Here is a 27206-nt window from a genome sequence, read left to right on the forward strand (position 1 = left end):
TTCATCATCTTCTAGTTTTGATTATTTATATTGATATTAATGGGTGCAAGCGTCCATTTCATTAATGATGAGCATGTGGTATTTTTCTCCTTCCTATGAAACATCTCTCTGAATTCTGTAGATCTAAATTCCTAATATTCACCATTGTGAATACAAATAGAAAACATTTGGGGTTGATGAACTTCTCATTGATATAGTTTATTATTTGGTCTAAAGTTTAAAAAGGATCAAATAACTCAAGCAAGATCTGACAAAGACCTATGAGACACAGAGAACATCCTCAAACATTGTAAAGTTGAATGAAATCAAGATTCATATTTATGCACAAGTTCTTGCATATGTCAGGAAGTAATTAAAATTTCTCTTTTAGAGACTTTTGACATAAGAATACACTCAGGTCATTTGACAAGTTTGACGTTGGTCTGTCTTGTTCTAAAGATACCTGAACTACAGACGTACTTAAAATAAATACATACATACTTACAGAGATTTTGTGCATTTAATTATGCCCATATATGGGGATCCCTAATGTCATCATTATGATCTATATTGAGTGTAGTAACAGCCTTGTATGTGTGTGTGAGCTGAACTTCAGAATATTAAGAATATGTCTGTTTTCTTTCTTAATTTATTGTATTCTTGTTGTATTTTCTTTCTTTCTTTCTCTTTTCCTTTCCACCTCTTGGGTCACTAGTCCAAAACCCTGACAGTCCATCACGGCCAGGTCCAGGTTCTCAATCCAGGAATAATGTATATTGTAACGTGTTTTATTTATTCTTTCTTTTTCATTGTATTTCATCTGGTGTTTCATTCTTCATTCAGACTGGCTCAGTGCTGCTTGTCAGAGAGATGCTGTGAAGTTCTGTCCTCAGCTGTAAACTCTCATCCCTCCCTAAGAGAGTTGGACCTGAGCCTCAACATGGTGAATGATTCAGTTCTGGAGAACTGCATGTGAGTAGACTTGGACTGTGTCCATGTTGGATAGTACAGTGAATGTACAGTGTTTCCCTCGTGTGTCTCTTAACGGTGTATTCACTCTGACACAAAGTCACAAATAGATGCAAATATTTATGCATATTTAGTTAATACTTTAACCAACAAACAGATAAGGTTATACATTTGGTCTGAGCTACTTTTGAACAAATGATTTCATCAATAGGGCGTGGCATGGAGGTGATCAGCCTGTGGTTCTGTTGAGGTGTTATGGAAGCCCAGGTTTGCTTTGATAGCAGCCTTAAGCTCATTTGTATTGTTGAGTCTAGTGTCTCACACCTTCCTCTTGACAATACAACATCTATTCTCTGTGGGGTTCAGGTAAGGCATAGGCGGCGGGTAATGAAGGCTAGGGTAGGCTAAGCCTTCCCAAATGTTATCCTGGAAAATTTTTGAAATTGAGCAAATTATATATAATAAATGTGCGCAGCATTATATATTGTGCGTGCTGTCGCTGCAGCCCCCTGGTGACAATCACGCCTACCCGCCGATCAAAGGAGCACCCTCTCCGCCCCCTCCCTTCAGCAGAAAATAACGTGCATTACTGCGTTCACATCAGCGCAGGCTGCGCAGCACTGCTTGTCACCCTATAACCGAAATAAACTTAATAAAGTAACCAAAAAAGTAACTTTATCCACGGGAAACCCGAAAAAAATCGCGCGCGCGGGGGGGGGGGGGGCACATGCACGCGCGCTGCGCGCGCGTGCATGTGTCCCGTACTAGCCTTCCCAAATGTCGGACTCACCCGCCGCCTATGAGGTAAGGTCAGTTGTCTGGTCAGTTATACCATGGTCAGTACACTCTGTTGGCAGGTGGAAGTCCTGCTGGAAAATTAAATCAGCATCTCCACAAAGCTTGTCAACATACAGAAGCGCAAAGTCCTCTAAAATCTCCTGGTAGATGCTGTGTTGACTCCAGTGTGAAGTTTTCACTGTCAGTGATGATGTTGGGTGTCGTGTCTAGTGTTGGTCCACTGTGTTTTATCAAGTCCAGAGTCAACACAGCATCTATCAGGAGATTTTCAGATATCTAAACAACATGTTGTCTAAATAACATTCTGTATGGTTGAGAAATAACAAGACATATCCAAGATATATCTGCATAGTGAACTTACATTAAGAACAAGATATATCTGCATAGTAAACTTGCATTAAGAACAAGATATATCTGCATAGTAAACTTGCATTAAGAACAAGATATATCTGCATAGTAAACTTGCATTAAGAACAAGATATATCTGCATAGTAAACTTGCATTAAGAACAAGATATATCTGCATAGTAAACTTGCATTAAGAACAAGATATATCTGCATAGTAAACTTGCATTAAGAACAAGATATATCTGCATAGTAAACTTGCATTAACTCTCTCAGTGCCAAACAACGAGATACCCCAAGTTTTTTTCTGAATGCCCTCAGTGCCAGAACGAAAAAACATGAGTTTTCTTTTTTGGGGTGGGGGGAATGTTCAGAACCCAAGATATCATTATCTGAAGATTTGCAGCTCCATCCACTCCTTGTTTAACTTATAACTGAAAAAGGCTGCATCTCGCTTCCTAAGCACTTTTTAAAAACTTTTTTAACTAACAAAAAATTGCTGACACAGTATGAACATATTTTTTTATTTCATTGGCACTGAGAGAGTTAAGAAGAAGATATATCTGCATAGTAAACTTGCATTAAGAACAAGATATATCTGCATAGTAAACTTGCATTAAGAACAAGATATATCTGCATAGTAAACTTGCATTAAGAACAAGATATATCTGCATAGTAAACTTGCATTAAGAACAAGATATATCTGCATAGTAAACTTGCATTAAGAACAAGATATATCTACATAGTAAACTTGCATTAAGAATAAGATATATCTGCATAGTAAACTTGCATTAAGAACAAGATATATCTGCATAGTAAACTTGCATTAAGAACAAGATATATCTGCATAGTAAACTTGCATTAAGAACAAGATATATCTGCATAGTAAACTTGCATTAAGAACAAGATATATCTGCATAGTAAACTTGCATTAAGAACAAGATATATCTGCATAGTAAACTTGCATTAAGAACAAGATATATCTGCATAGTAAACTTGCATTAAGAACAAGATATATCTGCATAGTAAACTTGCATTAAGAAGGGATAAAGGAGAGTGGAGTGCTAGGGGTTAAGGTGGAGTCTGAGGAGGTGATGAGATCCAAACTGGGCAGCAGTGAGTATGTCTGGATGGGCTGCAGGGCCAAGATAATGATAGGAGAAACACTGTAGTGTCAGGTAGTGGAGACGTTGTGTTAGACAGTTAGACATTGATGCATTGTTGTTCTATTTCCTACAGAGTGAAACATGGAGGAGAAGATTGGCTTAATCCTAGAAAATGTGAGTATCTGTCTGTCTGTGTCAATATCACATATTAACATTTTATACACTGTTTTATAGTGGGTTGGCCCCTCCCCAGATACTGTCCTGAAAACTCTTCAGTAGAGCTTCCAGGGAATTCAGGAGGTTTCTCTGCTCTTGGCCCGGTCCTTAACCCATTAAGACCTGGAAAGCCTATACATTGTTATACCTTTAAAACCGGGAAAGGATCTGTGTCATTTTACATGTTGTTTATATGTATATGTATATAGCAACATGAATCTTTTTATTTATTTTGAATTTTTAAAAAAATCTGAAAACTAAGGTCATGTGGGTTGACAGAAACAATGGGTCTCATTCACTAAACTGGTCATAAATAACGTGTATATCCTGGAGGGTGCAGAGCCATGATTTGTGTGTATCACAGGTGTATCTCATTTGTGTTCTAAAGTCACTAGTGTGCTCCCGTGTAGATCCTTTGTATTGTTCCACGCCCCATTTAACACCATAAAAGGCAACCAGAAATAACCCACGTGAAGAAAAAAAACCTATATGCAAAATCACAAGTCGCACCACATTGACAACTTGTACATCTGTTCTGTCTGGAAGTGAGTCCCTCGATCACACGATGGATCAGCTGAACGTTAATAAAGTAATGCTCTCATAATGACAATAAGAAGTTATAATGTTTAACCCCACCACCAAAGGATAGGCCAATAAAACGTGGAAAGGATATTATAGAAGCCTTTTCTATTAAATAATGCTTGCATTTGACTGAGGAAACTGAGATCAGATTATGGCCCAGATCACACTTTATTGATTACTGAGGATAAACCTGTCCTTAGGATTAACAACATATCCTGTCCTACGTCAGAATGGTGAATGGATATTATGGACACAGCTAGATTTCATCCATACTGTATCCTCATCAGATGATAAGACATAACATGATGTGATGTGGTCAATATTATAAAGTAATAGCGTGACATGTTGGCATGAAAGTCCAATATGTGAAACTGTGGCCACATTTGCAGGAACGGAAAACACGCAGAGAGACCTAATAATTCAGCTCTAAATGTGTCAACTGAAAAGAAATACTCGGTTGAATTTGCATCATGTCTATAATATGCATCCAAGCAATAGATCTTTGAACATATATTTTTTTAATGTACTCTTATTTCAAACCGCAAACCGCAAACCGCAAACATTATTTGCGGTTTGGCACTATTGTCATTGATTTTTCATAAAGAATAAGGCATTCTAATAACATATATGAAAGGTTTGAGACATATAAGTCTGTTCCTGAGCAGACGTGAGTTTGAGTGTCCGCCCAAATTCACGGTAAAAAAAAGCTGAATGAATACTGAACGTGGGAAGTCACGTATATGCACATAAGTACAAAATATGTGAGGACCTGAGCTTAGTGAATGAAACCCAATGCCTCACAACTCCTCACAACACCTCACATTGTGACACATTGTGTGCTTGTAGATCTGCAATATTTAAAATAAAGCCGATCTACAAGCTCACGTGTCACATTGAGACAGGTTGTGAGCTTGTAGTTCAGCTATATTTGAAAGAAAATTTGCAGATCTAAAAACTCACAACGAGTCACATTGAGACAGGTTGTGAGCTTGTAGATCAGCTGTATTTTAAACATAAAAAGAGCCAATCTATAAACTCACAATACGTTGCATCATGACCAGGGTTTTCACAAGGCAATGTTTGGGCCGGCCACCTTGACCGACAGGATAATATTTTACCGGCCAAAGAATACATTAATCGTCCATATTATAATTAACATCACATGTGTGTTTGCAGATACATTCACCCACCTGATAGTTACACCTCGTTACGTTAGCGCTGAGCTTCTTTCCACTTTATCACAGATGCAATCTGTTTCTGTTTTTATAGTTAACTAAATAATATCTACTCTATCATGCAGAGGAGTCGCTTTCCAAAAATTAACTGAATAAAGTGGGCGTTAGCGCCACTACGTCACACAGTATAAACACATTAATATATGTTTTGGGCCCTACATCTTATTCAACCTTAATATGCAAAACCTACAGCTTTTGTTTTGTTTTGTTAATGTTAATTATGTCATCATGAATGATGGTACAAGGAAGGTTCATAACTCGCCTGTAATGTATGTGTGTCACCAACTTTCACCACTTTATCCATAGCAGACAGACAGACAGACAGACTAATAACAGCATTTTCTTAATCGGTCACGGTGGTCTGTGATCTTTATAATTAACGGCCAATTAAATATTTTATCGGTCAATGGCCGGTAAATACCGGCTAACGGAAACTCTGATCATGACGTGTGGTGAGCTTTTAGATAGACTAATACAAATAAATAAAAATAGCTGATCTACAAGCTCAAAACTTGTTGCATTGTGACAGGTTCTGAGTCGATCTACAAGCTCACATCATGTTGGGTTGTGAGCCTTTACATCGGCTATATTACAAGAATAGGCAAAAATAGCAGATCTACAAGCTTGCCACGCCTCACATTATGATGCGCTATGAGTTGGTAGATTGGCTATATTTCAAAAACAGCCGATCTACAAGCTCACAACATGTTGCATTGTGACAGGTAGTGAGTTATTTCAAACATCAACAAGTAGAAGATCAAGCTCATCCAAAGTCATTTAAAAAGCCAGATGCAGAGCAGAACTCTGCACTGGAATAATTATGATCCATAAGTTAAATGGTTTATTACCATCATGAATGTGATGTTTAAAGCCTGCTGGATCTTCCTCAGGCCTCAATATATGAAACATAACAAAAAACAGCCGATCTACAAGCTCACAAAGCACATCAGTGTGATGGGTTGTGAGCTTGTAGATCAGCTGTATTTTTTGTTTTAAGGTAGACGATCTACAAGCTCACAAGGATCACATTGCGACACGTTGTGAGCTCGTAGTTTGGTTTTGTTTAAAACTCAAAAGTAACAGATCTACAAACTCATGAGTTACATTGTGACAGGTTGTGAGCTTGTAGATCAGCTGTATTTCAAACATAAACTCACAATATGTTGTTTAACGTGTGATGAACATTTATATGGACTTTTACGTTTTTAAACAGTGGATCTACAAGCTCACAACTCGTCACATTTTGACAGGTTGTGAGCTTGCAGATTGCATTGTAGATTATCAATAATTGAAATAAATAAAAATAGCCGATCTACAATCTCACCATGCATCACATCATGATTGTGACGGGTTCTGAATTTGTATTTCGGCATTATTTGAAAAATACCACAAGCACACAACGTGTCACATCATAACACGATGTGAGCTTGAAGATGATTTATATTCCCAAAATAGCTAATCTACAAGCTCACAACACATCACATTGTGACATATTGTGTATTCATTTAGATTAATTAATTAATTAAATTGCTGATCTACAAGCGTTGTGAGCTTGTAGATCGGCTATTTTTCTAATACACAACTAGCCGATCTATCAACTTACAACGAGTCACATTGTGACAGGTTGTGAGCTTGCAGATTGGGTTGTGGTAAAATAAAATAAATAGCCGATCTACAAGCTCACAATGCTTTGCATCATGACAGGCTGTGAGCTTGTAGATTGGCTATTTCAAAAACAGCAGATCTACGCGCTCACATGTTGCAATGTGACATGTTGTCAGCTTGTAGATCGGCTTGTAGATGAAAAAACTGTAGTACATAACAACTTTAAAAAATGGAATATGCATAATAAATAAGAGATCTACAAGCTCACGACGGCTCGCATTGTGACACGTTGTGAGCTTGTAAATCAGCTTGTAATTCCTCCATATTTGAAAAATAACTAAAATAGCCGATCTACAAGTTAGCAACGCTTCTCACCATGGTGTGAGGTGTTGATAACTTATAGATGCTGAATGTTTTCTATGTAACAAAGTGGTTTACAAACTGGCGGTCTGGACCCCCAGGGGACTCCCCAAAGTAGTTTTTACTTCCCCAGTTCAAATATGATGATTTTTGAGGGTCACAGACTTAAAAGTTTAGGATCCTTTGATATAACAGACGTGTGTATTTTAAGAGGAGTAAAGTAACTAAGTACATTTACTCAAGTACTGTACTTATGTAACATGTTGAGGTGTTTTTACTTTACTGGAGTATTTCCTATTTTCAGTACTTTTACTTCTACTCCACTACATTTCAGAGGCAAATATTGTATTTTTACTCCACTACAATTATTTGAAAACTTTAGTTATTAGTTACTTGGAGGATTTTGATTATTATTACAAAACATTTTGGCCTTTTGAAAATAGCAGCTCACAATGCGTCGTGATGTGATGCATTGTGAGCTTGTAGATCTGCTATTTTCAAATGATTTTTATACAATTTATATTTGAAAACATGTGAAATGGGACATTCTGCATAATAAGTAGCTACTTTCTACCTTTGGTACTTTAATTACATTTTAATACCAATACTTTTGATTCTAGACTTTTACTTGTAACAGAGTATTTCTACATTTAAGTATTGATACTTTTACTTAAGTAAAACATGAAAACATAAAACACAAAACTTTTTACACTATTTTAAAATGTTTAGTGGTAGTTTTGGACATACAAGGTTTCCACCTGACAGCAACGCTGTGTGTGTGTGTGTGTGTGTGTGTGTGTGTGTGTGTGTGTGTGTGTCTACCTTTTCCTCCTTTCTACCTTTTCCTCCTTTCTACCTTTTCCTCCTCTCTATCAGCTGCTAAAGCTGCTTTCTTCTGCACTAAAATTCAGGCTTCTGCTTCTAACCCTAAAAAACTCTTTGAAACTTTCTCCTCTCTCCTGCAACCACCTCCCCCTCCTCCCTCCTCGTCCCTCGTCCCTGACGATTTCGCCAACTTCTTTGACAAGAAGGTGAACGATATCCGATCCTCATTCCCTCCTCCCCCGGCTGGTGCCCTGCGCACTACCCACACCCGTCCCTCTTCCACCCTCCCCTCTCTAGCTTCATCTACTCCTCTCTCCCCCCCCTCCACCTCTCTATCCCACTTTTCTCCCCTTTCTCCTAACGAGGTCCTTCTCCTTGTTACCTCTAGCCGCCCCACCTCATGCTCTCTGGACCCTGTCCCATCCCCTCTGCTGCAGTCCACTGCACCTGAACTTCTTCCCTTCTTAACCCACCTTATTAACACCTCTCTGACATCTGGTTACTTTCCCTCTACTTTCAAGACTGCCAGAGTCACCCCCCTCCTCAAGAAACCGACACTTGACCCCTCTGAAGTCAAGAACTACAGGCCGGTTTCCCTTCTATCCTTCCTATCTAAAACTCTCGAACGTGCTGTGTTCAAACAACTGTCCTCGTATCTCCACCAGAACAACCTCCTGGACTCCAACCAGTCTGGGTTCAAAGTGGGTCACTCGACAGAGACTGCCCTCCTGGCAGTGGCGGAGTCACTCCATGCCGCTAGAGCGAACTCTCTCTCCTCTGTCCTGATACTCCTGGACCTGTCTGCAGCGTTCGACACAGTGAACCATCAGATCCTCCTCTCCACCCTCGAGGGGATGGGTGTCTCAGGCTCTGCACTCTCCCTGTTTGCATCCTACCTGACGGGTCGCTCCTACCAGGTGAAGCTGGGAGGGTCTGTGTCAGAACCACACAGGCTCACTACTGGGGTTCCCCAAGGCTCGGTTCTGGGTCCTCTTCTCTTCTCTCTCTACACTACATCTCTTGGTGCTGTCATCCGCTCCCATGGCTTTTCCTACCACTGCTATGCCGATGACACCCAGCTGATCCTCTCATTCCCCCCCTCTGACACACACGTGGAGGCAAGCATTGCTGCTTGTCTGGCTGACATCTCGGAGTGGATGTCGACGAACCACCTGAAGCTCAACCTGGACAAGACTGAGCTGATGTTCATCCCGGGGAAGGGCTGTCCTCACCGAGACATGGCCATCACCATTGAGAACGCTGTGGTGACGTCAACTCGGACTGCGAAGAATCTGGGTGTGACCCTGGACGATCAACTGTCGTTCTCGGCTAACATCGCATCAGTGACACGGTCCTGCAGATTCCTCCTCTACAACATCAGGAGAATTCGGCCCTTCCTCACGGAGAAGGCAGCCCAGGTGCTCATCCAGGCTCTTGTCATCTCCCGCCTGGACTACTGCAACTCCCTCCTGGCTGGCGCTCCGGCATCTGCCATCAGACCCCTGGAGCTTGTTCAGAAAGCTGCGGCTCGTCTGGTGTTCAACCGCCCCAAGTTCTCTCACACAACTATCCTTCTCCGTTCCCTGCACTGGCTCCCCGTAGCGGCTCGCATTCAGTTTAAAACCCTGGTGCTAGCCTATAGGGCAGCGAAAGGAACAGCTCCCTCTTACCTCCGGGTATTGGTCAATGCCCACAACCCTTCCCGACCACTCCGGTCGGCCACCAAGGGGCGACTGACTCCCCCGCCACTCAACGGTCCTTCTGGTCGATCGACACGGTCACGACTTTTTTCTGTTCTGGCCCCACAGTGGTGGAATGAACTTCCCACTGATGTCAGGACAGCAGAGTCACTGCCCATCTTTCGCCGCAGGCTGAAAACCCACCTCTTCAGGAAACACTACCCTTCCTCTTTGCCTGGCCTACTTGTTGTTAACTAGTTGTACGAATGCTTGTTTTATTGTTGAATTGTTTATTGGATCTTGTTTAGTCAATACAATTATTTGTTTTTAGCTCCTGCTCATTTGACTACTTTGTCTCATCTGTTTAAGGAAATAGGTAGCTGATATATTGCACTTTTACCTTAGCGCTAGGTATGCTCTTGGTTGCTTGTTATTGCAGAAAATGCACTTATAACCTCTGGTGATTAGTAGCTTTCGTTCCCTACCTTTGTTGATTGCACTTATTGTAAGTCGCTTTGGATAAAAGCGTCTGCTAAATGACTGTAATGTAATGTAATGTAATGTAATGTAATGTGTGTGTGTGTGTGTGTGTGTGTGTGTGTGTGTGTGTGTGTGTGTGTGTGTGTGTGTGTGTGTGTGTGTGTGTGTGTGTGTGTGTGTGTGTGTGAGTCAGTCAGTCAGTCAGTCAGTCAGTCAGTCAGTCAGTCAGTCAGTCAGTCAGTCAGTCAGTCAGTCAGTCAGTCAGTCAGTCAGTCAGTCAGTCAGTCAGTCAGTCAGTCAGTCAGTCAGTCAGTGAATGATGTATTTAATGTTTACTGTGTTGTTTTTCTCATCAGATTTCCATCCTCTCACACTGGACACAAACACAGCATACAGACGCCTCTCTCTGTCTGAGAACAACAGAAAGGTGACACGGGGACATCAATCATATCCTGAACATCCTGACAGGTTTGATAGAGTGGTTCAGGTTCTGTGTACAGAGGGTCTGACTGGACGCTGTTACTGGGAGGTAGAGTGGAGTGAATGGGTTTCTATAGCAGTGACTTACAGAGGGATCAGCAGGAAAGGACGTGGTGATGACTGTAAGCTTGGACTCAATGACAAGTCATGGAGGCTGTACTGTACAGATGGTAGTCATGGTAACAGTTACACTGTCACACACAATAGTAAGGACACTGTCCTCCCTGTCAGTCCCTCTGGCCCCAACAGAGTAGCAGTGTATCTGGACTGGCCTGCTGGGACTCTGTCCTTCTATAAAGGGTCCTCTGACTCACTGACACACCTTTACACCTTCCAGAACACATTCTCTGAACCTCTCTATGCTGGGTTCTGGTTACACCTCTCCTCCTCCTCAGTGTGTCTGTGTGAGCAGAGATAGAGTCTCTATGTGAGGATGACATCAGGTCACCATGGTTACTCAACATGTTTGAGTGAGTGCAGGTTGTCATGGTTACCACTGTTGCCAGGATACTTTGAGACTAGCTGAATCTGACGTCATGGACTCCATATTTGGGCATGAGTGACTCATCATGACATCACGGTGACATCAACATGATGATGTAATAAGCAGCACAGTGACAGTCACACATTAAAGCTCCTGTAGATTCAGTGTTTCTCTAACGTTGTCATGTCAACGACCCCCAATGTATTTGACCTTTGACCCCTGACCCCCTTAAGATAAGATGTGTGTCGTTAAAAATGTTACAAATTATAAAATCCTGAAATAGCAGATCTACATGCTCACAACACGTCACATTATGACACATTGTGAACTTTTAGATCGGCTATTTTCCAACAGCGAAGTATTTGATGGTTGACGTGGTTACACTGATTTTGATGCTGTATATTTAATGATTTAGCTTAGGACCCCCTGGTATCCCCTCAAGGACCCCCGGAGGCCCCTGGACCCCACTTTGAGAACCAGTCGTCTCTAAATCAGTTTAAACACGTTAACCTCTGTATATATAGGCTATTTGAAAGTAGCAGATCTACAAGCTCACAACGTGTCGCATCGCGACGGGTTGTGAGCTTGTAGATCTGCTACTTTTAAAAAAAGTATGATATTTTTTATATAATATATTTTAGAAAATTATAACCGAAATCTTGTATGGGGGTCCGTGGCACAAATGTGTTCAAATGGGGGTCTGTGGCACAGTTATGTTCAAATGGGGGTCCCTGACACAAATATGTTCCAATCGGGGTCCCTGACACAAATATGTTCAAACGGGGGTCCGCGGCACAAATATGTTCAAATGGGGGTCCCTGACACAAATATGTTCAAATTGGGGTCCATGGCACAAATGTGTTCAAATGGGGGTCCCTGGTCAAATCCATAATATTAATGTCAAACTCTATGGTATAAAATGAGTCATCACCACATGCAGGGAGCTTTAGATCTTAGATTAGATTAGATAGAAGTGAACAAACCTCCACTCCATACATTTATAAATATGTATCATAAATACTGTCCATCAACACTGATGATGATGATGATGATGATGATGATGATGTAAATATCAGTGTCATATTGTGTCTCTTATGATACAAACTCATATTTTATGTATATTAGATTTTTGATATTTTTACACAAGAATAGACTGAGGAAAACTGTATATTTGATCATGTAATTCTCACAGTATCAATATAGTTTATTGTATATAAACCTTTATACTTAACCAGTTAACCCCTTATACTTTATTGACTGGAGTCCCCCAGGGTTCTGTAATTGGTCCACCCTCCCCCCCCCTCTAATATCTAGATCTACGTCACAAAGCGACACATTGTGAGCAGTGTTCAGTGTTCATTATTTTTATTACATGTTTTTTAACTTAGTAGCCAATCATGCTTCAAAGTTTCTCCCCAGTTTAGTGGTTATGCCAATGAACTCCTCCCCCCACACATCTCTGTGTTGTCTCCTATTGGCTCACCTGCCAGTGAGGAGCCCCCACCGGCAGGACGTAGGGCCTTCGTCCCACTCCTCCCGCCCAACACTCCCCGCTGACCAGTGCCCCCCCAGCCCATAGGAGTACATACAGTGACATATATCCTCCTCCTCCCGCCCGGCTTCCCTCCCCTGAACACGGGTCAGTTGTGTTCACATAGACGTTGGACAAAGCCGGATGCACCACGGTGGATTGTAACCCACAACCTCCGTGGTGGTGGGCAGGGACTTTACCACTGAGCCACCCGAGTGATGTGAGCAGTGTTCATTTTGACAGCACATTTCACTCATAGTTTGACTCTCATCTTGGACTTTGTCAATCACTCTGGATTCAAACATCTACTAAATGTGTTTATCAACTCAAATCAATCATTGTTTATTCATTGATTCATTATGACATCATTGTTTCCTCACTCATTCCATGATTGTGTTTTCATTGAATATGAATGTGATATTATTCTCATTCTTCACATGTTATTGTATGATCATGTGTAGAAGTATGAATAGTTTAATAAATGTATCCTTGACAGTCTGTGGTTGTTCCTGTGTATTAATATTCATAGTGTTGTCATGTCACCACCTCAATGGAAACAAGACCGCAAGGACTTTTTTGGACGGACCTTTTAGACAAAGTGTTATTAACTGTACTTGTGCTGTTTTACATTTCTGCCTGATCAAATATTCAATCAATCAATACAGGTCACTATAGATACAAAGCTTACTACCAACTGTAAACTGATCTCTGATGGATAGACCTACAGAAACACTCATAAATAACAGATCTCTAAATGTATTCAGAAATCCTTACTCTGGGCTGTTTAGATTCCTCATTAACATGATACACTGTGCACAATAATCAGAACACATGTGATATGTTATTATTTCATTGTTCTGCTCACAATCATTCATAGATATAATGTTTATTCATAAACGTGTTCATCCAGCTCTCATTCCACTTCCGTGCATTCATCACACTAGACCAGTGGTTTTCAACCAGTGGTCCGGGGACCACCAGTGGTCCTTGAGGGGGTTCCAGGGGGTCCCCAGCCAAATTAATAGTTAGGAACCAAATTGACCCTTATGTCTCTGTAACTCTGAGAGTGTACAAATGGAACCAAATGGACCCTAACGGGTCCATTTGGTTCCATTTGTACACTCTCAGAGTTAAATGAACACTAATCATGATGATACAGTGTAGATTGGGACCCCCAATAAATCAAAATGGTTGAGTCCCTGGCATATCTTTTCAAATGGGCGGTCCGTGGGCTAATATGTGTCAATTTGGGGGTCCTTCACACGAAAAAGGTTGAAAACCACTGCACTAGACCAAGAATGAGACATTTATGATATTATATCCTATCATTACATACTGTATCATATTATAGCCTATCATTACATACTGTATCATATTATATCCTATCATTACATACTGTATCATATTATATCCTATCATTACATACTGTATCATATTATATCCTATCATTACACATTGTATCATATTATATCCTATCATTACATACTGTATCATATTGATATGCTTTTACAATGAGAATCATACGTCCAGTGTCTTCATGTTTCTGTCCATGGCCATGCAGCAGGGCTCATCAATGTGTCCGTGGTGCACCGAGTGCCACACTATGAGCTTGTAGATATGCAATTTTGTTTTAATTATTTGTGCAAATCTTGGAATATATATATTTTTTAAAGCGAACATAAAATATTTAGAAGCAAAGATTTGAGTTACAAAATGTCTGCTTAAAAAAAAAAACGTAATATTTGCACAAATGTTCGTGATTTTACAAAAATAGCAGATCTACAAGCACATGCCGTGCGATGTGCTTGTAGATCTGCTATTTTTGAATAGCCAAAGAAGTCTTAAAATAAATGACACACAGGTGCGTTCCCGGTCTTAATCAAAGCAGAATGAAGACTGTGATGAAGCAAGGCAGCAGGCAGCACAGTGTGTTGAAGCTCTGTCTACATGATCCAGAGGGTCGAGGGTTCAAATCCCACCCAGCTCTTTACTCTGAAGCTTTCCCCATGCAGGTCCAGTCCATTGTTTTTCATGAACATTCAAACATCTAAACGAGCAATAGCACAACAATTATACACAAACGCTGCGAGGCGTTGAGAGCTTGTAGATCTGCTATATTTGGCAAAGAGGCTGGTGATCACTGGAAGACTCTGGGTGAGAGAGCACTTTATGGGAGGGGAGGGGGGTCTCACATTTTAAGTTAGGCACCATATGTTGAGGACAATGGGTTGTGATTTAAAACATATATATATATTATTATGTGTAAATCTTCAGTTTGTGCGTAATGACAAAAACATCTAAAAGTCACCTTTGGACAGAGACTACAAGGAGTGGAGCAGTCCAAATGTCCCATAATGTCCTATGTTAACCTAGTGGTATGTCCCATCCACCCCGTGTCATTTAGCATTGATCTCTTTTCTCTCTGCTCGCTTTTACACTCACTTTGAATATTACTTTATCTGATTATTATCTGATTTATTACTCTTTATCTGAACTGAATTATGTGATGAAAAAAAAAAATATTGCATTGTTTTGGGCTTATGCTTGATATGTTCATTAGTTGTAATTTATACGTGTGTGTTTGTGTGTGTGTGTGTGTGTGTGTGTGTGTGTGTGTGTGTGTGTGTGTGTGTGTGTGTGTGTGTGAGTGTGAGTGTGTCAACTAACAAGCAGTGGTGTAAAGTAACTAAGTACATTTACTTAAGTACAATGGTGACCCACATCGAAAGTCATCCAGAGACATTCACTAAAGAGGGCTTGTCCCTTTAAGAGCGGGGGTTAAGGGACGTTATAGTGACTTCCGGTTCCGGGTGAAGTTTGTTGTTGTTATGGCTGACCACAGTGAATGAATGAATGAATGAATGAATGTAATGTTCTGCTCTACTTGTCTACGTCTCCTGTCTCATCCTCCATGTTGGTGACTGTGTGTAAACTAAAGGAACATGTTAAAACACATAGAGGATAAAACACGCTCATGAGAGGAATAACGCAGAATGTAACGAAATACTTCCATAGTGGGCGTGGCGGCGTTGGACGCTTCGACGACGGCACGAGCGATGATGCTGTTGGAGGAGGAGCCACCGCAGCAGCCGGTCAGTACGTAACCATGGTTACCATGATGACGCTCCTCTGTCACAAAGCGTCATGGAACCTAAAATTCCTGTTTTTTTCCTGTATTTTACAATGACAAATATTGTACTTTTACTCCACTACCATTATTTGAAAACTAGTTACTAGTTACTTTTCAGATATAGCCTACATTATGTTATTATAAAACATACATTAACCACTTTATCCCTATTTTACACCTAGGCTGTTCAAATAAAAATAGATAAATAGGCTGTTAAATAGGCTGTTATAAATAGATCGATAGGCTGTTAAAATAAAATAGCAGATCTACAAGCTCACAACTCTTGTAGATCGGCTATTTTTACTTTTGGTACTTTAAGTTTTATCATGGACTTTTACTTGTAACAAAGTATAGAAACAATACATTATTGAATATTATTATAGATCTGTTCCCCAGATCTATAACCAATACATTATTGAATATTATTATAGATCTGTTACCCAGACCTATAACCAATACATTATTTAATATTATTATAGATTTGTTCCCCAGATCTATAATAAACGTTAAGATTTCAAATATAAAGTGCTGACCTCATGGCCACAGATGTTACATTTATGTACGGGTCCTCAGAAGTACCTGTATGTTCCGTATTGTTCATTAAACATCATTTCAATCTGATCGGTGGCCATTTTCACATAGAGTTATAATTTATCGGAGTGCAATACACCTCCTAACCGTTAGGGTCGCGTAGTTGAGAGCTTGATGAAAATACGTAGAAAATGGCCACCGATCGAATTAAAATGCCTTTCATTGAACAATACGGAAGATATGGGTACTTCTGAGGACCCGTACATAATTGTAATATCCATGGCCATGAAGTAAACACTTTATATTTGAAATCTGAACGTTTATGTAGATATATGAGAGATAAATGTATAAAGTGCAAACACCAGTTTGAAGTTCATCCATGACTGTCATGATATGACGGTCATGTTTCAGGGCTATTCCACTGGGCTGCATATATATATTTTTTTAAAGCGAACAACTTTGCTTCTGGGGGTCCCTGCTCCCTAGAACATTTGTTTGTAGATGGGGGACCGTGGCCACACATAATTTTTGGGGTCCTTGACATGAAAAAGTTTTAGAACCACTGATATGTGTTGTTTCAGGACCCCCCCGCCCCCCCCCCCCCCCCCCAGAAGCAAGGATTTGAGTTAAACATTTTTGCTTTTAGAAATATATATATTGAAAGATTTGCTTACATTTTCACGATTAAAAAAATAAATTGCAGATCTACAAGCTCATAGCGCAGCACAGAGTGCGGCGCTATGAGCTTGTAGATCTGCTATTTGTCAATAGCCAAATAAATCTAAAATGACCCAGATAAGTTCCCGGTCTTAAAGGGTTAATCCAACATTAGTGTAAGATGTTGACACTGTTTTCTAAATCATTGGTTCTCAAAGTGGGGTCCGGGGACCCCCAGGGGTACTTGAGGGGGTTCCAGGGGGTCCCCAGCTAAATGATGGATAGGAACCAAATGGAACCTTATGTGTCTGTAACTCTGAGAGTGTACAAATGGAACCAAATGGACCCTAACAGGTCCATTTGGTTCCATTTGTACACTCTCATACATACATGCCATTAAATGGGGGTCCGTAGCCTAATGCATGTCAAACTGGGGGTCCTTGGCACGAAAAAGTTTGAGAACCACTGTTCTAAATGACCACAAACCAAGTATTACAGTACCAGCTGATGTATTGTAATAGGCCTTCTGATACTAAACATGAATATGTTAGTGTTGTAGGGCTGTTGTATTGTCTTACATTAAACTAAACATGAATATGTATGTGTTGTAGGGCTGTTGTATTGTCTTACATTAAACTAAACATGAATATGTATGTGTTGTAGGGCTGTTGTATTGTCTTACATTAAACTAAACATGAATATGTATGTGTTGTAGGGCTGTTCTATTGTCTTACATTAAACTAAACATGAATATGTATGTGTTGTAGGGCTGTTGTATTGTCTTACATTAAACTAAACATGAATATGTATGTGTTGTAGGGCTGTTGTATTGTCTTACATTAAACTAAACATGAATATGTATGTGTTGTAGGGCTGTTGTATTGTCTTACATTAAACCATGTGGTTTAACAAGATTTTGTGTCAAGGCACACATGTATAACCTGACTCTGCCAGATGGGGGCGGTATTGACTTCACAATACAGCTAGTCTTTTTTTTTTTTTTTTTTTATGATATAGAATGTGTCTCTAGTGGGAAATGAGTGCTGATATAGATAATAATAATTCATAAATAGTTTTATATATTGCATAATGTGTGCTGCCTTGTCAAATACATGATACAAGCACACCTGGATTGTCTCACACTGTTTTGGGAACCATTGCATTAGACTGTGCAGGTTTCAAGGATGTTTTACTACCTTTAAATTCATGACAATCCCTGACACTTCATCTATTTTTATAACACTACAGAAGATGTATTTATTGAATTGTGTTTTATTGTAACAATTATTTGCAGTGATATTGCAGCTCATTAATTTAGACCTTTTCTTTTCTTTTCCCATCTTCAGGATCACCACTTTCCAGACGAGCAGAATTGGAGAAGGAAGACTCAGTCCATTACAGACAAGTAATTAGGTACAGTTTATGTACAGTGACTACAGCACCTCATCACTCTTAAGATAATGTCATCTTATTGGGCTAAAAGACGTAAAGTCAACACATTAGTGAGAGAGACAGAGCAGGATATCCTCATTGAATATCATTTAACTGCTGCTGCTAATGCAGTTACAAACCTTCACTGTTTAGAGAGCACAACTCCTGTCACAACCTCTTCTGAGTGCCTGCTAGATGCTTTACCAACTACATCAGACTTACCAATAAACCGACCACTAATTATCAGTGATCAGAGTGAAAATATCAACTCCTAAACCTCAAAGGCTTCACCAGAGTTTCATTTTGAAAGTATAGATGGGGCTGACAAGATTAAATCTGAAAATGACTCTGACAGTGATGAACATAATGAAGATTTACTCATGATAAGTTTAAAATATTCTATTCAGTCTCTCTGGTTGCCCTATCCTCTTTGCTGTCCATCTTGAAGATATTTCACCCCTTTTTTCTATACATTTAGAGTAGCCAATTCTTTTTTACCCCTTTTTCTCCCCAATGTAGTCGTTAAGCCAATTAATTCCTCCCCACACACATCTCTGTGTTGTCACCCCCCCCCCCCCGCAAGGTTCCAAGTTCGATCCCGGGCTGAGGCGCTCCCCTAGAGTTAGTGTGGAAGTGTCCTTGAGCAAGACTCTGAACCCCTAATTGCTCCCGATGAGCAGGTTGGTGCCTTGCATGGTTTCCTCCGCCATCGGTGTATGAATGTGTGTGTGAATGGGTTAATGGCACAATCAATGTAAAGCGCTTCGGATAGAAGCGCTATATAAATGCACCATTTACCATTATTATTACCTGTGGTGAGTAATCTGTGCAGCACATACAGTATGTATACATCTAGGAAGCTCACAATGTGACACATTACGAGCTTGTAGATCAGCTATTTTTGCAGAACGTTTGCTTATTTTGTTCACCATGTTTTGCTTCAACACTGACTGCAGTCATGTTAATGGTCATTTCCCCTGTGCTCTTTCCAGAGACCTTTTGATGAAGCTAAGCGACCAGAGACCAAGTACACCTCAACAATGTGTCCAACCTCCCACATAGAACCTGAGGACGAAGGAGAACTACGGCAGAAAAGAAGATCCAGGTAACAGTGATCACTCTTTTCTTTGTCTTTTCTCTCTCCCCTCAGCGTGGCCCTGACAGGGCCTGCTGTCTAGGGTTAGTCTGTACCTCTCTCCTTCTTTCTATCACCATGCCATCACACCAATCACAGCTCAGCTTATGCTACCACATGGACTCAGCTAACCACACAGCTCAGCTGACATTGGCTCATGATAACGGCTTGCCTCATGATAGACCAATCACAGATCAGCTCACACCAGGGCAGGGGTCTTCAACAGGGGGTCCGGGACCCCTAGGGGGTCCTCAGAGCTACTACAGGGGGTCCGCCAAATCGTTGTGTGATTTTTACATTAACCACTTCAACCAAGCATCCCTATTCTAAGGAAAACTTTAACCCAAAATAGCAGATCTACAAGCGTACAACGCCTTGCGCTGCGAGGCATGATAGTGCTGTGAACATGATAGTGCTGTGAAACAAGTCTATGAAGCTGCCTATGAAATCTATGGAAAAAAAAAATGTTATACAATATATAATGGGGGTCCCTACTTTATCTCGCTCTCAGCCAAGGGGTCCTTGGCCTGAAAACGTTGAAGACCCCTGCACTAGGGTGTTGGAGCAGCATTGGTGATGTGTAGGTATTGTTCAAGGTATCATTTTATTGAATACTTTATTAGCAATTTGCAGCGGTAGTACAGCGGTACAATTATACAAGTAATGCTAAAAGTATAACACAAAGGCCTGATGGCTTGTTTCCATTGTGGTCCTATGTATTCAGACTGTAGACGTGGTTCATTAACATAGTATGACTACATTGTGTATATTGTATTCTTTAGAACAAATCCCCAGTATGAGCACTCAGACTCTGATGACCAATCGAGTGGCGATGTTAAAAGAAACCACCTGAAGTGGCTTTCCCAGGTATTGACACAATGCAATGCATTTATTTTATATAGGCAGTCTTGGAACTCTGGACAATATAAAGCCCTGTGATCACTGTGACACAGTTAAAAACTAATTACACCTGTCTGACTTGTACCAACAAAAAACTGACCATTGTGAATGACATTATGCCAACTAAATGATGTTGTAGGAGAGACACCAAAATCCAGCAAGCCTCGAGCTGTGCGGTCCCCAGACCAGGAAATGAATGGTATGTTGCTATCAATGCTAAAACATCAACTGGATAACTGTTTAAACACAATGTGCAGTATCTTCAATTCTCACACTGGCTGGTTTACCTTTTTAGATTCATTGAATAGCAGCTTCGGCTATTTAAACAATTTGCTGTCTCCTGATCCAAATAACAGTAAGTTGAACCCATATTATCATGTATGTTTGTTCTTGTGAGGAGCGAGCTGGCATCATGCATGCAACAGAAGACATGTTATATAAATTAAAATGTGTTGCATTTCAGATATAACACCAAGATCAACTCAAGCTCACTACAAAACTCCACCCTCACAACTTGCAAGGAATGTTATGTCACAATAATAATTATGTGTAGTAGAACACCATGCTTTTAGATGGAGCACTCTGTATACATTTTGTCACAACTTGTTTTCCATTGGCCCTTTGTAGATCTGCTTACTGGCACCTATGGCAACTACCTGTAATCACCACCTGAGCAAGTTCATAATGGTGAGTTATCAAGCAGTCAGCAGTCACATAACATAATATTCTGTATATATATGTTTAAACATCTGTGTTGTGTCATGTGTGTTTTATCACTTTATCTTTATGACGTTTTTGATGAAAGTGTAAATCAGGACGGTGCATTTAGCTTTAATCCCTTTATTTTATCCCTGGGTCAGAGCAATGCATTACATCTAGGCATCAGCTGAAAGGAAATCAAACATTTCCTTACATGGGCGGTTACAATAGTGTCATATGCTAATAACTTCAGTGCCTTGTGCATTTCCTACTGTGTGTTTCAGCTGGGATGTCAGGATTTGGTGCTGCCCATTACCACCAGCTCCAGGCCCCACAGCGAGCAAGTACAAGTACTGGTATAATACCCTACTCTTTCACTACACTAACGTTTAGAGAGACGGGGACACAGAACTCACTAATGAACCCAATGTACTACTAAAATGTAAAGTAACATCTTTGTAGACAAATCAAATCGCATTAGTCGTGTTTTTATGTGTAAATGTTACAGCATCTCTAGACTTCTTTAGTGCCCCCAGTTTGACCCCATGCAGTCAGTGCCTGATCATGGTTGCAATGGTAAGTGAACAAGACGATTGCTCTCTTCTTTGTTCATCTGCCCTATTTGATTGAATACTTTATCAACAGTTTGAACAAAGTACAGGGGCACAGTTATACAATAATGCTAAAAGCCAAGGATAACAAAAAGCCCCCAGGGCTTGTTTCCATTGTGGTCCTGTGTATTCAATTCATCTGTATGAGTTTTCTCTCCTGATAGGATACTGAAACTGCCTTTTCTGTTTACTAAAGAGCTGTAGGGAAGGGGAGACCCTGTTACTGAATAAACACTTGATCACAATGACTATCAGAATATATTCACACACACACACACACACACACACACACACACACACACACACACACACACACACACACACACACACACACACACACACACACACACACACACACACACACACACACACACACACACACACACACACACACACACACACAGTGATTAAGTCTCATGAACGTTTGTGTTTTACAGATGGAACCACACAGATGCACGGTGATGACACCAGGCTGCTTTTGAAAGGCAAGTCTATTAGACTTAGTGTAATTCCTCATGAGTCATTTGCAGGTTATCTTCAATTCTCACTTAACACTTTTCAATTTCATTTTTCTTAAGACATTGCCATCCAGAAGATGACTTCAATGCTCTCTGAAGTACTTGTGGTGGTAAAGGACCTGTCCAGAGATGTGATGTTCATCAAGAATGAGTTGGCAGAGGGCAACATGACCCCGGCTGGTAGTCAGGGACCAGGGGTCAGCCACAACCCATATGTTCCCCATCCAGCTGCCAATCACCAATGAAGACCACTTCAATGAGGCTGAATCATTGCTGAAGAATGAATCAGTCCGTCAAAAGATGGTCATTTATTTGACAGACTGAACTGCATTCATTATGAAATGTGGATAATATCAGTGCGGTCTTGCTCACATTTCCTCAGGGAAAAAAAATTGGTTAGTTATTGCCCTTTAGCTACTCAACCACAAATGATTCTAGTCTACAAGTTCAAAACATGTCACGGTGCATGTAGTAAGCTTGTAGATCTGCCATTTATGGAAAAGTTTTCAAATTGTTCAAATATATTTTTTACATTTATATTGACATGACCAACATTGTGACATCAGGGTTAAAGTGGTTAAACGTAACGACTGGCATGAACTTGACTGAATACCATGGGCTGGAATATCAGTGTATCAAGTGTGTAAAGACAAAGTTGGTCTCTGTGTATGAAATAAGAGTTGCTGTTATGCTGTTTCTAACGTATGTCCCACAGAACGTAGCTCAATACAACAGTTAAAGCAGTGGCACCTTTTTTCCTCTCGTCTGATTTAGATTGCTGGCCTGGCTCTGGTAGGAGGCACCAATTCAGAGAACCTGATCAGACGGATGCTGGAAACTGCTCTGACTAACGCCTTGGCCTGTCACTACAACTGGGCTGGAAAGAAAGACAAGCGTTGCAGCAGCAAGAAGACATTCAAGGAAACAGCAATACAAGACTGCATGTTTGGTGAGTTTCTTCTCCTGCAAACTACTTAATAGCTTAAGTTTAGGGAGTGAGGTGTGACTGATGGTGATTCAGAACATAATTATGCTCTTTGTGAGCCATATAGTACAGAGTTTGAATCCAACTCCTATAATATATTGCATGTCTCCTCTCTGCCCTTGTTTCATGTCTCTCTGTAATCCCCTGTTGAAGAATAAAGCATGAAATGACAAAACTTAATCTAACAGAAAAGGTTAGGTTGGAATCAGGTGATGGTGAAAGTACAAGCTATAAGAGGTGCTCGGATACAAATGTTATTACCTGGATAGAGCCAGGCTAGCCGTTTGCTCCTCTTTCCAGTCCAGTCTATTAGCTAACTGGCTGCTGACTGTAGCTTGTGTTACTGTACAGAGTGAGGGTGATTTTCTTATTAATATAACAGGAAGTTGTATGGGACACACACACTCTCTCTCTCTTCCTCACTCTTATTTTTGTAATCTTGTCTTTCAGCTTAGGGTACCCCGCCACACTCTATTGTGTTTTCTTTGTGCATACAGTACAAGGTTTACAGCCTCATGGACAATACTGTTCTTTCATTGACAATAGGCTGTTGTTCTTACAGTCAAAAAGGAGTCAAATGTTTACAGATTCATGGAAGACTTGAATCTTCAGGCTGTTCTTACACACCCTCTTTTTTTATGGGGGTATCTTGTGTCGCTGTATATTTGCACATACGATGTGTCCTCTGCATTTATTCCATGGCGTTTGGGGAGCAATAACAGGTTAAGAGTCTTGCTCAGGGACGCATTGCTGGCATGGCCTGGAATCGTACCTGGAACAACCAGGGACAGTATTTCAAAAATATTGGGTCATTTTATCGTCTACTCTGTTTTTTGGGAGCACCCCGGACAGTTTTTAAGTTGCTTGCTTCAGTATTTAGATATTTGATATTCATTTTATCAGACACGCCCCTTTCCTTTACAAACCCATTGTAACTTCAAACTCCATTTTAACCATGTTAGATTCATCATAAACAACCGTCCTGGGTTCTGGTGACTGACACTGTCCTCCTAATACGTGAGGAGACTGTGTTTTTTCTATTAATTCTTTCATTTATTTCTTATAATTTGTTTGGAAAATGAAAAACATGTAATACAATAATAAAGTGTGTATTGTGTGTGTGTGTGTGTGTGTGTGTGTGTGTGTGTGTGTGTGTGTGTGTGTGTGTGTGTGTGTGTGTGTGTGTGTGTGTGTGTGTGTGTGTGTGTGTGTGTGTGTGTGTGTGTGTGTGTGTGTGTGTGTGTGTGTGTGTGTCAACCCGCTCACTCTCAAGGCGTCAAGATCTGCTTACTATGGCAACTACCTGTAATCACCACCTGAGTAAGTTCATAATGGTGAGTTATCAAACAGTCAGCAGTCACATAACATAATGTTCTGTATATATATATGTTTAAACATCTGTGTTGTGTCATGTGTGTTTTATCACTTTATCTTTATGACGTTTTTGATGAAAGTGTAAATCAGGACGGTGCATTTAGCTTGAATCCCTTTATTTTATCCCTGGGTCAGAGCAATGCATTAATCTAGGGATCAGCTGAAAGGAAATCAAACATTTCCTTACATGGGCGGTTACAATAGTGTCATATGCTAGTAACTTCACTGCCTTGTGCATTTCCTACTGTGTGTTTCAGCTGGAATGTCAGGATTTGGTGCTGCCCATTACCAACAGCTCCAGGCCCCACAGCGAGCAAGTACAAGTACTGGTATGATACCCTACTCTTTCACTACACTAACGTTTAGAGAGACGGGGACACAGAACTCAATGAATACTATTTGACATATTAGTAGGACTTACAATGCAGATGTTGTGTTCAGACATCCTGTGGTAGTTGACAACAATATGCTGCAACATCAGGTTGTGTTGCTACTCCCAAACTATAGAGTACAGAAGTCCTGACGTCACTCGTTCATCCCCTGGGTCCTAAAGTCATTTTTCTATGAGAATAACATTGGGTCATCTTAGAATCGTCTCATATAAGAATTGTGGTCCAAAAATAAACAAACTGTCTCTGTGATATTATCAGGGGGGTGGATCTGTGACGAGCTCCACAGATCCAAGCCTCCAGCCACAGTGCATTACAGGTACAGATGATCTATAGATCTATTAACAGACCCAAGCCTCCAGCCACAGTGCATTACAGGTACAGATGGACCAATACTATATACAATATAATGATGTACCCATAGCATTGTGGTTGGAAGGATGGCGGGGGGGTGCGTGCTGGTGGTGGCTCTGCTGGCCCTCGTTTAAAACCTGATATTTACAAAACGGAGGATGGAAAGGTGATAGTGGAAGACGAGCTTTTAAACTTTATTGTGGTAAAAATGAAGGCACTAAGCCAGGATGAAACTTAACTGTCTATGAACACGAACATCTCAGTTGTATCTTACAATGCGCGAGGGCTGCGTGTTGGCCACAGTGAATCTGATAAATCACGCCGTATTGTTGTGGACAGTCTGTTAGAGAGGTGTGACATTTTGTGAGACGTTTTGTTAAGACCTTCCAGGTCTTGTGTGTCCAGGAAGGTCTCCTGGACACACAAGACCTGGAAGGTCTTAACTCCATCCATAAGGACTTTCACGGGGCGGGGGAATCCACCACCGACCTGTGTACTAAAGTGGTACACCAGGGGGAGTTGCCGCTCTGTGGAACAAAAAATATGAGCAGTTGGTTAATGTCATTAGATTAGGAGTGGACTGGGCAATTGGAATTGAACTGTGTTGTAGCGACAAAAAGTGAATCATTTTGAATGTCTATACACCATATGAATGCTATCAGAATGAAGATGAGTATCTTAGCAGAATGGCATTTATTATGTCTTTCATCCAGGATAATCCATCCACCTGCATATGTGTTGTTGGCGACATGAATGCTGATGTGTCTGATGCTAACTCCTTATTTGGAAAGCATTTAATGCAATTCTGTGTAGACAGCGGTTTGATTTTGTCTAGCAAAGTACTTTTGCCTGAGAAGAGCTATACTTATATTAGCGAGGCTTGGCACACTATTTCCTGGCTTGATCATTGTCTCTGTACAGTAGATGCACATGACTCTATTGATAAAATAGAGATTGTCTATGATATGGCTACCTCTGACCACATACCATTTTGTGTGGTGTTAAATACGGGCAATTTACCAGTGTTGTTGCCTGTGGATAACAGCTTAAGTGCAGGGAAAATTGACTGGGCTAAACTGAACAAGAGAGATCTTGATAAAAATGTTAATAGTTCTGATGCCTTGCTAGGTAATATTAAGGTGCCAAAAGATGCTCTATTGTGTCGAGACATGAACTGCAGAAATGTTCAACACTGTAAAGAGCTATCTACCTTGTATGAGTCTATTGTGGAGTCACTCTGTATCTCCAGCAGGCCTCTCATCAAACATAGGCCAAAAGCATGTAATGCTAAGCCAGGGTGGAACGATCACGTCCAAGAGCTTCATGCAGAGGCTAGAATGGCTTTTAAAAGATGGGCTGAGTCTGGCAAAAGTAGACATGGCCCTCTGTTTGAGTATAAAAAAACACAATAATGCTCATTTTAAATATGCCCTTAGGTTTATTAAAAGAAATGAGAATGTAATGACGTCAGATTCACTGGCAAAGAAGCTACAAAAGCATAATGTGAATGATTTCTGGAAGGAAATTAAAATGATAGACAACTGTAAAACATCTCTTCCATCAAATATAGATGGAGTGAGTGGTTCTGATGAAATGTCACAGCAATGGCAGAAACAATATTCTGAGCTGTTCAACTGTGTAAAAAGTAATCTGGTTGTAGTGAAAATGTAGATTTTAATGATGAGGTGATTGTTACTCCTTCTGAAATGCATGAAGCAGTTTTGAAGCTAGGAGATAATAAGGCCTGTGGTCTGGATAAGATAACAGCTGAACATCTTAAGCTAGCCAGTAAGAAACTGTGTCCTCTGGTTGTTATGCG

At 40.5% G+C, this 27206-nt stretch overlaps 1 protein-coding gene and 1 long non-coding RNA gene across 2 annotated transcripts in view; both read left to right on the top strand.

Moving 5' to 3' along the window:
- The window catches only part of LOC311061832 (NACHT, LRR and PYD domains-containing protein 3-like), a 92199-nt gene extending 80558 nt beyond the window's left edge, over positions 1–11641 (top strand). Inside the window, exon 16 of the mRNA XM_084080529.1 lies at positions 10826–11641. Coding sequence (XP_083936655.1) covers positions 10826–11076 — 251 coding nt within the window. The 3' untranslated portion in view covers positions 11077–11641. The remainder of the gene's footprint in view (positions 1–10825) is intronic.
- A 10036-nt stretch (positions 11642–21677) lies between these two features.
- LOC311061919 lies at positions 21678–23190 on the top strand. Its single transcript, XR_014602433.1, has 4 exons — positions 21678–21732; positions 22205–22252; positions 22346–22588; positions 23060–23190. It is a non-coding gene; the product is annotated as an uncharacterized lncRNA (long non-coding RNA).
- The last annotated feature ends 4016 nt before the right edge of the window (positions 23191–27206 follow it).

The sequence above is a fragment of the Gymnoscopelus microlampas genome (genome assembly GCF_963454915.1).
Source record: "Gymnoscopelus microlampas genome assembly, chromosome: 15".
In the NCBI taxonomy this organism is placed as follows: domain Eukaryota; kingdom Metazoa; phylum Chordata; class Actinopteri; order Myctophiformes; family Myctophidae; genus Gymnoscopelus; species Gymnoscopelus microlampas.